The sequence below is a fragment of the Nematolebias whitei genome, chromosome 10 (genome assembly GCF_014905685.2).
Source record: "Nematolebias whitei isolate Nwh7 chromosome 10, NemWhi1, whole genome shotgun sequence".
Lineage (NCBI taxonomy): Eukaryota > Metazoa > Chordata > Actinopteri > Cyprinodontiformes > Rivulidae > Nematolebias > Nematolebias whitei.
Window position 1 is genome coordinate 18,541,642 of NC_056507.1, and position 14,886 is coordinate 18,556,527.

The 14,886-nt window shown below is 40.4% G+C and overlaps 1 protein-coding gene across 1 annotated transcript; it reads left to right on the forward strand.

Annotated features, from left to right (window-relative positions):
- Nucleotides 1–277: 277 nt before the first annotated feature.
- On the forward strand, nt 278–1,172 carry phlda2 (pleckstrin homology-like domain, family A, member 2). The gene has a single exon (XM_037682736.1). It carries the CDS (start codon nt 355–357, stop codon nt 763–765), a length of 411 nt encoding a protein of 136 aa, XP_037538664.1. The 5' UTR covers nt 278–354; the 3' UTR covers nt 766–1,172.
- The last annotated feature ends 13,714 nt before the right edge of the window (nt 1,173–14,886 follow it).

Genomic DNA, 14,886 nt, shown 5'->3' on the forward strand with positions numbered 1-14,886 from the left:
GGCGGGGAGGAGGTGGGCGAGGCCGCCTGACGTCATCTGGTGGCATGCAGCTGCCAGGAGAGGGGGTGGGGGGGGGGGGGGGGGGGCTACTAATTAACAAGCCGTTAGTCCAAATAGGTCCACGTTCGGACTTCCTCCTCCCCCACCTCAGCTTCCGCCCACACTCAGCCTTGAATGACTCTGCTGGCAGCTGCATGCCACCAGATGACGTAAGGAGGAAAGGGGCGGGGCCACGGCAGACTATAAAGTAAGCCTCGGTTCATTCACAACCAAACTCTGGATTACTACTGTCGACCAGAAGCTCCTGGAAGGGACACACAGAGAAGGGGGGGTCCACAAACCTAAACCGTGAAAATGTCCGCGGAGGAGATCAGCCACGTCCTCAAAGAGGGAGAGCTGGAAAAGAGAACCGACAACCTGCTCCAGTTCTGGAAGAAAAAGACGTGCGTCCTGACCACGGACAGCCTGAACATGTACGCGGACACGCACAGGCGCTCCAGGGGCAAAGAGCTCAAACTGCAGTCCATCAAGAAGGTGGACTGCGTGGAGCGCACCGGCAAGTTCGTGTACTTCACCATCGTGACCACGGACAACAAGGAGATGGACTTCCGGTGCTCGTGGGAGCAGAACTGCTGGAACGCGGTGATCACCATGGCGCTGATCGACTACCAGAACAGGAAGGCCATCCAGGACTTCAAGACGCGGCAGGACAGTGAGAGCGGCTCTCCGGGGCAGGAGGAGAGGCGCATGGCCAGGGCGCCCTGATCCGCCGCGCACGCGCTGCGTGCTCTGAACATGGAGAGAGGCGCACGAGGACGCACTGATTCTAAACCCAAAGATCAAAGCATCACATGTTTGTGGAAACCGAATGCCTTTATCTCCCTTCAGTGTCGAGTTGGACTATTTATAAGTCGAACCAAGCGGAGGACGGAAGTCCTCCGGGTCCAGAGATGAAGGATTGTTCGGAACCGAGCCCAGAACCGGGCCTGATCCAGCCTCCACAGGACTGGACTCAGAACTATTTCATCTTTGCTCTGCGGAGAGGAAGTGACTCCTTAAAGCGTGTTTTTAATTTATTTGTTTCCAGGAAGTGGTGTTACTGGCAAACAGCTCATTTTTGTTTAAATTATTTTACTATTTCAACGTGTTTAAGTGTATTTATTTGAATAAACAGCCATGTGTTTTTAACATAACTCATTTGTATCTTTTTCTTTTCACTTGAGTTTTTTTTTTTTTCCTCCCTGTTCAGGTTTAATATTCCATAAAACCGGAAGCAGTTTTGACTAAATGCCACACGTGCAACTGTAAAAAGGGAGTGTAGGGAGCGGAAAGTCCCTCTTCCCTCTGCTGTCAGGAGGAATGTGACTCTTTATTGTCCCGGGGAGGGTTGGAGGCCTGACTCAGAGGCACACATGAAACACTCTGTGAAGGTCTTTGAACGCACCTGATCCAGAGGAGGGGAACTTTTTACAGCTCCTTGGGCACTAATTGATTGAAAAAGAGAATATTGGTGTTTGAGTGCCTGTTAGCAAAATAACTCATGAACAGCCAGATGGATAAGATGAATCATTTGGTGTACTTCTACAGCTGGGTTCCATTTGGATTCAACAGGATTTAAGAAGTCACAGCCAGCTGACCTATAAAACAACGATCGTACATCACCCAGACTGTTTTACATACAATGACCTCAACTTTGGAGTGGTAGTAGCTACGAGTTAACCACCACACTTATCTTTAAAAGTTTTGCCTTTTAATTTTTTAAAGTCAACTTAATTTGTAAGCCAAATATTTCATGAACCACTGGGTTGATTTTAATAAAAAGTTCAGGAAATGATCATTGCATGTTTATCTACTTTAACCTTTTCGAGCCAGTTCAGTATAACATGGCTGCCACAACCAAGTGACCTTGGAAAATATCTTTATTTAAGTCAATTTTACAAATACTGTGCTAAAATTTGGTTTGCTTGTAGCTGAAAGATATTCACAACACATGAAGTATTGCATGTTGTGTAAAAACTTTGATTAAAACTGACAAAGTTGAACTTTGTTAGCGTTCCTTTAAATAAGTTTGACTCTGTTTGACCTAAACAATAATTTAGAAAATCACTTGGATATTCCTTCTGTCCTGCTGAAAATAACATGAACATAGAACAAAAATGTCACCAAATCTAACAAGAGGACCAAGTTTAGATTACGGCATAATCTCTAATCTGTCCGTGGTGTGAAAAAGAAAAACGTGAAGAGTTTAGTGTTCAAAAAAGTCTCGTCTCTAAACAAACATCTTCAGCTGAACATCTTGTGTGGAAGTGTGTTCGAGCACACAGACCCGCAGGTCAAAAGGTCACAGAGAGCTAAATCACCAGCCAGGAATAATGAAAAGCATAGAAGAGTGTGTTGTCACACACACACACACACACACACACCCTTGATGTCCCATCCCATCCACGAGCGCAGCTTTGAAGTGGGATCAGGCTGCAATGAACGCATCAAAGCCTTGATGTGTGGAGTATTACAGGAGCGGACGGGCCCTCTGTCTAAAATTACTGCAGCTTCATAAATAGGCACCACATTAATCTCACACACACACTGATCTACAGGCCACGTGAGGTTTTGGTCACTGGAGCTTTATTTAGACAACAAGCAGCTTGTTTGTTTGTAGCCTGATGGTGAAAAACAACCCTCTGGAGAGGTTTCGGAAGACGAGGTTCTAATTTTCCTCCTGGTTAAAACACGATAAAGTTTTCAAGAGTTCTTTCCTGGTCCGAACACACAGCCAGAGGAACTTAAACACCACGTCTCGATCTGACGCAGCATAAACATCCTGTGTCATTGTGCTCGGGCCAAAGCTCGTCACTGTGTGACCGCAGCGCATACTTCAACGAACACGAAGGGCGAGAAATGTAACCGATGACATCACCGGCCAATCCTTTTTTTTTCTCAAAGATAAACAGATAAGAAAAAGTCCATCAGAGGCATTTACTGCCAACACAAGAAGCCGCGCTGATAAGAAGAAGCAGGGTGTTGACGACCGGAAGGAACACGGTTCAGTTTGTTTCATCATCCTGATGAACTGAACAACAAGAACCGAACCTTCACCCAGAACCATATTAAATCTGCGATAATCCAAGAGTTCGTTCCAACGTGATGAAAACAGTTCTGTCAGTCTGAGAAAATACTGCACAGTTTAATGCTTTTGGTGAAGCTCAAAGGAGATTTGGTATTGTTTAGGTCAGGGCTATTCAACTGGTGGCCCGTGGGACATTTCCGGCCCGTGGGTGACTTCAATCCGGCCCACTTCATATATGTACTGTATGTATATATGTATATATATATATATATATATATATATATATATACCATATTTTTTGGACTATAAGGCACAATTAAAATCCTGTAATTTTCTCAAAACTCACCAGTGAGCCTTATGTATTAATTCTGGTTGTGCTTACTGACCTCAAACCAACTTTATGTGTACACGGTGCTCAAAAATCTGTCAAAATGTTTTAGTTTTGCTTAATGCACCTCACAATCCAGTGCACCTTATGTATGAAAACAGACCCGTTCATTGTTTGGGTTTTGTTTATTGCATTTATGATTCAATGCAATAGAATATACAAATTTAAATGTAACATATCATTGTAAACTTTGGTTTATTTACATTATGATTTAATTGCTGGATGTTTGGCCCCCGGCTGTTGGCTTTCAGAAACTGTTTAGTTGAATAGCCCTGGTTTGGGTTAAAGTTAATAAAAGTGTTGTGAGATGATAGTGGAAGAGAGCAATTGATTATTTTAGGACAAAACAAGTAGAATGTAACATTTCTTTGTATGTCTGAGAGGGAAAAAGGAGCTTTATTCTAAGAAAATAGTGTTCAAGTGCACCAAATTAAAGGTGGAGAAATAAATTTTCTGTGAAAACGCAGCATGAGTGCTGGATGAAATGTGTTGAATGAACGAATGAATATTTAAAAGGATTGTTAAAATAAGCAATTAATGAAGCTAAAATCAGCAAAACAGTAGATAAAAGCTCAAAATAGTAAAGTTGTAGCTAAAAGCTACAATTAGCAAGACAGTAGCTAAAAGAAACAATGCAGTAAAATTAAAGAAATAAATGTCAGTTTGCTGAAAAGTCAAAGAACCAAGTTTTCAAAGAGTCACAGAACACGCGATTTTCAATCTAGTGAAGCCTTTTGAAAAGCGGACGGGTAAAACATCATAAACGACGTGGAAGGAGTTTGATCATGAAGGAGAATCATTAAACAGGAAGACAAGGATGTGAACGCAGCATCAGCAGTCACACAGTGACTTTAAATTAATACATGTATTTTTAAATGTTCACTACCATTTTCTTAACCTTTAGAGTGCATTTTTGCAAATTAGGAGATCTTTTTGGATTTTCAGAAACACTAAATGACTACTAAAGCTTTCCAACAACCACCATGAGGCTTTCTTCTGCCGGATCTTCACTGGAACATCTCATTTAATTCTTTTTTTCAACAAGAACTAATATGCTTTGAAACGATCCTGAACCTATTAATTTTTACACACTTTAACTCTTTGTTTACATGTTCGAGGGACTGAATGAGACAGTAGCAGTAGCATTTAACTCGTCTTTATTTATATAATCCCACACTCGATCCTCCACCATGCTGAAGGTAAATAAAGGCTCATTAATCTGCTCCATTAAGTCTCATTCTTTGAGGGAGTGGCGGTGCAGAGGTTGATCGGAAGATCGCCAGTTCAAGGAATAGTTGAAGCACCCACACCTGTCTCCACCCTCATTTACCCCACTCTTGGCCCTTGAGCAAGGCCCTTAACCCCCAGCATCTGCTCCCCTGGGTGCCCTACATGCAGCTCTCTGCTCCACGCAGAGGGCTGCGGTAGCTCGATGGCCTGCGGTTGTGTCAGGAAGGACATCCGGCGTAAAAACAATTGCCAAGTCTTCGTGCGACTTATTCGTTGTGGCGACCTCTGAAGAAGAAAGCAGCCGAAAAGCTGTTTGTCTTAACAAACTGAGCATCTCTGCTCAAAAAATGTTGACACCTTCAGGAAACTACAGCTGTTTTCTTAACTATTTCAGACTATTTATTTTGGGAGTATAAATTTAAGCCTTTTCCATTAAAATTTAATTCTTCCAAGTCTCACTAATGAAATGATTAAATCCAACAGAATTTTGAGTATATCTGATTTAGGACAGTGAAAACAGTCACGTAATAATGTGCATCCACTGGTCTGTGATGGCCTTTAGAGCTTTTTAGTTAAAGTTAACTAAACTTCCTCCGTCGTCATCTTAGACGTAAGAAGACAAAAAGAAAAGTGGAAAAGATACAACAGTCTTCATCTGAATTGGAAAATGAAAAGGTCTTTGATAAATGGACAGTTCAGGCTCTGAATATAGAAAAGTGGTGATTCAGTTTGTAATAATGCTTTAACAAACAGTCTGTAAGGAGCTCATCAGGAGATCACGCCCCTTCGCCTCCCACATGGGTTGGCTCAGGTGTGCACCATGACTCACATCCTTCTGAAACTGAGGCTTCGCTCTGTTTCCCGTAAGCCTTCCCTTCTATCTTTGTTTCAGTTTAAAAGCTGCCATTTCCTCACGCCCTCTTCCTGTCGGAGTCTAATCTGACGCCAGAAGGACACAACACTAACGCCTCATGTAAATAAAAAAAAACCTCTAAACCCAAACAGCCGAGGATGTTAGGCAAGACACTTGTAATACAAACAGTCTCGTAGACGTGCGTCATGTTAACAGTATACTTCAACTCAAGATTTAAGACGAGCCCACGTGTGAAGAAGCTGGCAGCGGTGCACCACATGATCTGTTCCTGGATGACTGTATCTCACTCAACAACTATTCACAGGCTTGTTTTACCTGAAAAGGCCGCTGTCGGTGTTCAGCAGGGTGATGCGCGTCAGGTGATCAAATACCTGAACAATTGCTTTGCAAATACAAACACAGGCACACGCCCTCAGGCCATGACTGATGCAGAGTAAAGCCATAAAGTTTTTATGAAAAACGGAACTTTTGGTCATAAACTGAAGCCGTGAGAAGCGTGTGACTGAAAACTCAGATTTTTTATTTATCGGATTTTAATTTTGTCATTCAAAGGTCATCTGAGTCCCAGAGGCAGCCATGAGGATGAAACCAGACAAGGATTCCCCCTCAGCTTATCTACAAAGACATCTTTCTTCTAACTGTCATGTAACCATGACAACCATGTTTGTTTATTATTGGACAATCACATCAACCTGCTGACTCACACACAGGGGGAGAAAACTCCCAGTCTTCATCTGTGTTCACCGTGAATGTGAAGAACCTGAACATTTTTCAGGCAATCGAGTCAGAAAACAATGTCCGAGTGTAAAAAACATAAATTAAAGGCGTTCCTTGAAGAAATGCACATCACTTGTGACTTTTACACCAGAGTTTTAGACCAAGATCATCTTCTGTGGCAGCTGTTTACGGGGTGCCGTTTGAAAAGTTACCTGGTCAAAATTAACAGCAATATTTTGGTTTATTTAGCCTTTCATAAGAAAAAAATGGTTTTCTTTTTTCAAAGTCATGTTTTCACTATGTTATGCATACATTTATAAATGTCATATAAATATTTAATTTACAAGCTAAATATTTAGTTTAAAAACTAAATATTTAATTTGCAAGTTAAATATTTAGTTAGCAAGCTAAATATTTAGCTCCACACTAAATATTTAGTTTACAAACTAAATGTTTATGTCCAAGCTAAATGTTTAATTTACAAACAAAAAATTTAACTTGCAAGTTAAATATTTAGTTAGTGAACTAAATATTTAGGAGTAATCTAAATATTTAATTTCAAAGCTAAATTGTTATTTTCCAAATTAAACATTTATTTTCCAAACTAAACATTTAATTTCTAAACTAAATATTTAATTTGCTAACTAAACATTTAGCTCTGACCTAAATATTTATTTTCCAAGCTAAACATTTAATTTCCAATATGAATATTTAATTTTCTAACTAAATATTTAGCTCAGACTTAAATATTTAACTTGCAAGTTAAATATTTAATTTGTAAATTAAACATTTAGCTTGGACATAAACATTTAGTTTGCAAACAAAATATTTAGCATGGAGCTAAATATTTAGCTTACTAACTAAATATTTACTTTATAAGCTAAATATTTAGTTTGTAAATTAAATATTGAGTTTGGAACTATGACATTTATAAATGTAAGAATAACGTGGTGACAATCTGACTTAGAAAAAAGAAACAACTTTTTTTTCTTATGAAAAGCTAAATAAACCAAAATATTGCTGTTAATTTTTGACTGTACTAACGGCACCCATAGCTGTTTTGATCAATCACTGGAAAAGCATAAAGTTTGAACTCAAATAATTTTGTTTTTCACACTCAGAGGATGTGTTGTGAACGACTCTCAGGAACTACCACATCAAATTTGAGCTCAGTAGTTTTTAAACTGACTGACGTACACAGCCGTTTTGTACTGGCTAATGTTGATTAGCTGTGGCGGCCATCTTGACTTAGATTTACTCCTAAACATGATCAATTATAGACGTACTTCTAAGCTGTCCTGTCTGAAAGTTTCATTCAAATCCATCTAGTGCTTCATGAGACCAGTTGTAGATGTACATCCACTGATTATTTCCTGAAAGTGTCATTAAAATCCGTCCAGTGGTTTATAACATATTTTGCTAACACACAGACAAGATTGACTCTAAATAGATAACAGACTTTTTTTAAACAAATGTCTTTAACAATCTGTTAATATTCAGAATATGTGTTGAGGATCAGTCTCAACTGCTACCAACTCAAAATTTTGGTCAGTATCTATAAAAATGTGCAAAGAAACCCTTTGAATGCAGCGTGTGTGAGAAGCGTGTTGTACCTTACACGAGCAGCAGAGGCAGAAATCTGACAGCGGTTTGAAGCTCTGAGGGGGGATCATGTTGCTGGAACACCAGCTGTCTCTGTAGAAGCCTCAGACAGCGAGAGGAGACGCTGTCAGGAATGTCTACAGGGCCGTGTGGGGGCGGGAGGCCGGGGGCCAACGAGCCCCGCATGCCTTCTGTGGCCTCTTGAAGCACACATCAGTGTCGCCTACAAAACATCACACTCGTCCTTTAGAAGGATTCAGCTTTGACTTACAGTGAAAAGCAGCAGCTTTTAAAGTTATGTTTGAATTTTTGTCTCTACAGCGTGTTTTGTTTTTTGTTTTATTTTAACAAAACATCAAGTTGGTCTAAACTAGAGAGGGCCCAATCTGCACCTGGACACTTTCACTACGGATACATGATGTCATAAAGCAGACTGATACTTTGTTGGCTTTGTGCTGCTTGTCTGTTTCAGAAAAGACACCTGGAAGACACTCAGAAGACATCTTACATCATCACATTACCATATTTTTCAGACTATAAGGCACACCAGATTATAAGGTGCATTAAGTGAAACGAAAACACTTTGACAGATTTTTGAGTACCGTGTACCGAGTAAAATCAGTTTGAGGTCAATAAGCACAACCAGAATTAAAACATAAGGCACACCAGATTATAAGGCTCACTGTTAATTTTGGGGAAAATTAAAAGATTTAAATTGCGCCTTATAGTCCAAAAAAATACGGTATTTGTGTTTTCTTCAAATTTAACACTACTGTTGCTGCCAAGCCTTTTCAAGATGGTTCCCAACCAGCTGATCTTTAAAAACTGACATGAAGGCAGCTGGTGATATGCAGACCTTGAATAAATAATAATAATAATTATTATTATTATTATCATTTCTGCTGCTTCCTTCTTCAGGGGCTACTACAGCGAGCAAACTCACATGAAGATTGCATCAAACTGGTTGAACCACTCTGAGAAGGTGCTATTTATAAGACTGAGCTGAATACAGCACCTCAGACTGAGGAAGTCTTTCGGATGAAAGATGAAACATTTCTACATTTTTTCGTTTGTTTGTTTTGCTTTGTTTTGTTTTTTGAATGTCCAGAGGACCAGATTGAACTTTTTTAGATGAAGATTTGTCCTTTGTTTTTACGCCTGACGCCCTTCCTGACACGCCTGCTGATCACTGGGCCGCTGCAGCCCTCTGTGTGGAACAGTCAGGGTATCCAGAGGGTGGACAGGTGAGGTGGGGGGGCTATGGGGCTTTGCTCAAGGGCTCAGGGTGAGATAAATGAGGGTGGTGCAGGTGGGGGTGCTTCACCTTTCCCGATCACATTTTTGATGTATTGGTCAGGAGATTCAAACCAGCGACCTCTCAGTCACCTTCTCTTACCACCGCACCACCACACCCTTTGACAAATGGCACAGTGGCAAAGTTAATAGAGCTGCTGCCTCACAGCGAGAAGGTGACCAGTTCAAATCCCAGCCCGGGACCTTTCTGGGTGGCGTTTGCATGTTCTCCCCGTGCCTGCGTGGGTTTCCTCCACATGCTCCTGTTCCTGCACAGACAAAAACATGCATGTTAGGCTGACTAGTGACTCTAAATTGGTGTGAGTGAGAGAGTGAATGGTTGTTTGTCTCATTTGTCTCTATGTGTCCCTGTGATGGACTGGAGACCTGTCCGGGGTGTCCCCCGCCTCTCGCACAGTGATGGCTGGATATGGGCACCAGTGACCCCTGTGACCCGAAAAGGAAGAAGCGGGTAAAGATGGATGGGCTTTAATTATATATTTTTCTTTACTCTGTTCTCATAGATGCTTGTTCTGTCCACGCCCCGTGTGTGAGTTAAGTTTAATGTTTTAGTTTATTACTTGATCACAAGTATATTTCTATAATTTTTTACATTTCTATAAATATTTCAGTCCGTCTTACTTCCTTCCTGTCAGATTATTGTCCTGCATTTGAGTCCTCCTCTGTCTCACCAACATGGACCACGACACAAAATGTGTGTCTCTTTAGTTTTTGTTGCCTTCTTTGATCTTTTCTGGATCACCTTGTCAAGACCAATTGTCCTGTTGGGGTCCAAAGCCTGATCCTAAGTTTGAATTGAGTTAACATCAGGGTTTAGTTTAGGTATGATGATATGGGTCAAAGTCATTATGAGGCTACAGAAATCAGCACAGCTTTATAATAAAAGACAGAAACACAATTGTGTGTCTAAATATCTGTTTGTCTTTTAGAAAAGTTTTTCATGAACCACTAAACAGATTTCAATGAAACTCTTAAAAAGTCATCACAGAATATTTATCCACAAGTGATGGACCTTCGGAGTCAACCCAGTATTTGTGTGGTAGTAGCTGAGAACACCTCAATGTGCACAACACTAAGAGATGATGTCATCATTTTTATTTAAAACAGGCGGACAACGTGCATTTCATCAAGGAACGGCACTTTCATTGGAAATGTAAAGAGTGAGGAGTTTATATCTATAGTACCACACACTGTACTATAAGTGGTGTAAATGTCTGCGCAAAATATTCAGATAGTTTGTCTAATAATGCCTGAACTAAAATAAGAGACTAATGGAGCAACATGACAGCAAAGAAAACACTGAATCTTTACAGAACAATCTGAATTTTTTTTTAAAGAATATATTTGTTTTCAGGTTACCTTGAAACTGTTTAAGTATTATTTACTCTAAAATTGGGCAATGGTTTGTCAGCACTGCCGAAAAAACACTGTAGTCCACAACATGAGGCTGAAATGCAGCAAAAAGGCCGTGCAGGGATCAGACGAAGTCATCCTTCAGCACGTTAGGAGAGTAATGTGGATCAGGTCGATGGGATGTAAGCAGCACAGCAGCTGGGGTTCAGGTCTGTATGATCAGACTGACTGCAGTCTGGGGCTTCATTTATCAGCACCTGTCTGAGTGGGTGTGAGAAGAAAATATCCCAAACCTGCAATAACATCACATCTCTTTACGTTCATCACTTAAAGCTGATGAGATTAGACGAGCAAAGAGGAAGACCTGACCACAGGTTGATAAGCTGCATCAGATTGTTGGGTTCTGCTAAATGAGGTGGCAACATGATCCACTTTGCTTGACATGAATCTGCAGGTGAAACAAATGGCTGCAATAACCCAGAACAGAGCGTTCATCAGGGTGACAGGAAATGAGTCCGGCGCAGATATTACACAAGACGAGTGCAGGTGAAAGATAAACGAGCTCATTAAGTGAGGGAGGGAAACATTCCAGCGCTGAGAATGTTTTATTACTGGGAGCAAGAGGAGTGTTGGCTGAGGAGGAAATGGATGCAGGATTTCTCCAGAGCTAGGCCAAGACAAACAGCAGGAAGGATCTGATGGACTGAAACTCATCAGGGATGCTGCACCCTTCACAAACAACCATCCAGATGATTTTCACCTGATGTTGAAACTGCATTAAAGAAATCATCCTAATCCAGGCTCAGTAAACCTTAAAGAATTAAGAGCTTGTTGAGCAGCTGCTTAATTAGTGTCTTTCACTAACTCTGTCATATTTTGTAATTTTTCAAAAGGTCTTTAAGAATCTTTAGAAAACGATGTGCATTTTGACAGAGACCTTCAAGAATAGTTACATTTTATGCTGTGTTCAGTAAAACAGATGAGTAATTCTGCAAATGTTTTTCTCTGTGTTATAGGAAGAGGGAAATTAGCCCAGGAAGCCGTAAAGTCCCTTTATTGGAGAACACCACCAGCAGCTCACTGACGCATTTTTGCCTCCATCCGTCAGAGCAGGAACCTGCACAGTTTAGTTGGGTGTTGGTGTGCATCTGTGAGGATGAAGATCTTTACTGTGAGGATGAAGATCTTTACTGTGAGGATGAAGATCTTTACTGTGAGGATGATGAATGAACTGACTGAGAGGCAGGGAGCTCTGAACTGACAAGAACCCAAACATGTTTTACACATGTTCTTCTTATAGATCTGTGATTATTTATTATGTTTTATGATCTGGTTTGGGTTATTCTTCTATAGCTGACACCATCATTTCTAACTATTATTAGGGCATGTCTGTGTGTTTTAGATCTGTGCATCGTTCAGTCAGTAACATTAGAGACAATGACACAGTTATAACACTTATTTTACAACAAGTTAAAAACCTGAAGTTTAGACTTTGAGCTTTACACAGACTGATCCATCATTAAACACAAGTTCACCACCGAAGCTGTGAGACCCTTCTTTAAAGCAATCCTCAGTGTGTGTGTGTGTGTGTGTGTGGGGGGGGGGGGGGGGGACTAAAGGCTGAAATAAGAGGAAGTCTTGTTTTTAAAGTCTCAAGGGTCTTTCCTGTGAAACTCACAACGCTCCTCTTTGTTTAAACCCCCCCTCTCCCCCCAGCCATGAGCACAGGGGCAACTTTATGTCAAAGAGGCCACAAGACAAATCCTTTTTTTATTTGCATTTACTTACATTTTATTGTCAAAGAAAACTGTTGTTTATTTTACTGTCGTTCATTTCACGTGTTACATTTTGTGTTACAAAATCATCATTCTCTTCAATATTAGTTCTTACGTGATTTTTCTATAAGAAAACAACAACAACAAAAAAAAAAGAAGCAACAAATACGTATAATCAAATTTTTGACAAAGCAAGTGCTGCCATTTTAATCACCGTTAAAATATAGATTTTGGTCAAATAAATAAATAAGTAAATAAAAATTAAAGTGCCAAAAATGCTTAGATTTATATTCTGTCCACTGTTTTTTTGGGTTTTTTTTTTTTTTGTGCTTTCATCACCTCACTGATGACTAACCTCCACTCTTGTTGCATTTTAAAAGAATCTGTCTAAGAACTGAACAAGGAATGGGCTTTAATTTGACGGCACATAACGTTTGAATTAAATTAAATTAATGAAATTAAATTGGAACGTTTTCCAATGAATCCCAAAAATAAATTCTTCTTATGAGCTTTTGAAACTAAATTGGCTTCTTTTTTTCTAGTCAGATAAACCAGTTGTTGCATTTCCAGCAGATGTTGCCTTTAATACCCCCCCCCCCCACACACACACACACACACACACACACACACACACACAGATTTGTACCAGTTTGACTTGAGAGGTGTGTGAACAGGAGTTTGTGGTGTGGCTTTACTTTACCCCCCAACCTCCGGAGGAAGCAGGGAAATAAATAAGATTGGAGCCAGAGATCAGATTTAAAACGTTACAACATTAAACATGTTCTAACAGAGACCAGATGTCTAATTAAAAGTCTAGTATTCCCTGAAGGAATGCAAATCACCCATCGGTGTTCATCCCAGAGTTTTAGACTAAGATCAACTTGTGCAGAGAAATGATGGAGTTAAGATCCATCCATCCATTTTCTTTACCCGCTTCTTCCATTTTGGGTCATGGGGTCGCTGGTGCCCATGTCCAGCAATCACAGTGTGAGGGGCGGGGTACACCCTGGACAGGTCTCCAGTCCATCACAGGGACACATAGAGACAAACGAGACAAACAACCATTCACTCTCTCACTCACACCTAGGGACAATTTAGAGTTACCAATCAGCCTAACATGCATGTTTTTGGTCTGTGGGAAGAAACCGGAGTATCCGGAGAAAACCCACATATGCACGGAGAGAACATGCAAACTCCACTCAGAAAGGTCCCCGGACCGGGATTTGAACCCGGGACCTGCTCGCTGAGAGGCAGCAGCTCTACCTGTTGTGCCACCGTGCTGCCTGGAGTTTAGATCATTTTGGTCAAACCGTGGAAACAACATCCTGTACAATCTCATGCAATATCACATGATGCCATAGTCAGAGAATCAGAGTGACTCTCAGCTACTACCAAAATAAATTTGAGCAAAATTTGAGCATCTGTGAAATTAACTACCAATATAATGTATTTGAGTTTATGTTTTTGTTTGATCTGTTGGCTGTAAGCCATCATGAACTGAGTTAACTCCAAATGTTAACCAGATCTAGAAGTACATCCAATGATTATTCCCTAAACGTTTCACTAAATTCTGTCCTGTGGTTCATGAGATATGTTGCTACTATTTCTATCTTAACATGTGATTCTCAACCTGCCATTGTGTATCTGTTCCTCCTTCCTGTTCCTCTCAAACCAGCCGGTCAAAGCAGATGGCCACTTGTCCAGAGCCTGGTTCTGCTGGAGGTTTCCTCACAGGGGAGTTTTTCCTTTCCACTGTCGCCTTCGTGCTTGCTCAAGATGAGAGTTCTGTGATGGAGTTAAACTCTAAGCAGTCTGCTCCTCAGATAAATAATGTGAAATTATTATTTTTAACATGAACGTTTCTGTTCAGTGCCCTGCGATAACTTCTGTGACGTATATAAATAAACTGAATTGAACTGAACTGCTAACAGACTGACACACACACAGATAGAAACATTAACGTGCCTTTTGCTGAAAAACGATTAACAAAAAGTCTTCAAATCCAACAAACATGTCATGAGGAGCATACAGTTTCAAAAAGCTGAATCTAAAAATCAAAAAGCTGAAGACAACAGTCCATCTGGGAGGTGGATGAAACAAGACATCTGTAAACTAACAGGGACAGTAAACAGATTGAAACTCTGGTGTGAAACACACACACACAGGAAAAATGAACAACATGTGCTCGATGTTCAAAATAAAACAGGAAATGAAAACAAACTGGAAACAAAACCAGAGCAAATCAGAAACAAATCTAAGGAAATCAAGACTGTCAGAACTAAAATAACAAAAGGACAAACCAACCCCCAAATCAAACTAAACTCAAGGACCATAAGGATGTGAAATGATGAACTCTTCCCAGATGAAACGAGTAAATAATGCAGATATTTTAGTGAACTGCTCGCAAATTTATGAATACAAATACAGACATTTTTACATGCTGACACACAGAGGAGGCTCTTACAACCAAATGCCCCTGAAACAATTAATCTTTTCTTCTATCAACTACCAAGTAATTATGTGTGTGTGTGTGTGTGTGTGTGTGTGTGTGTGTGTGTGTGTGTGT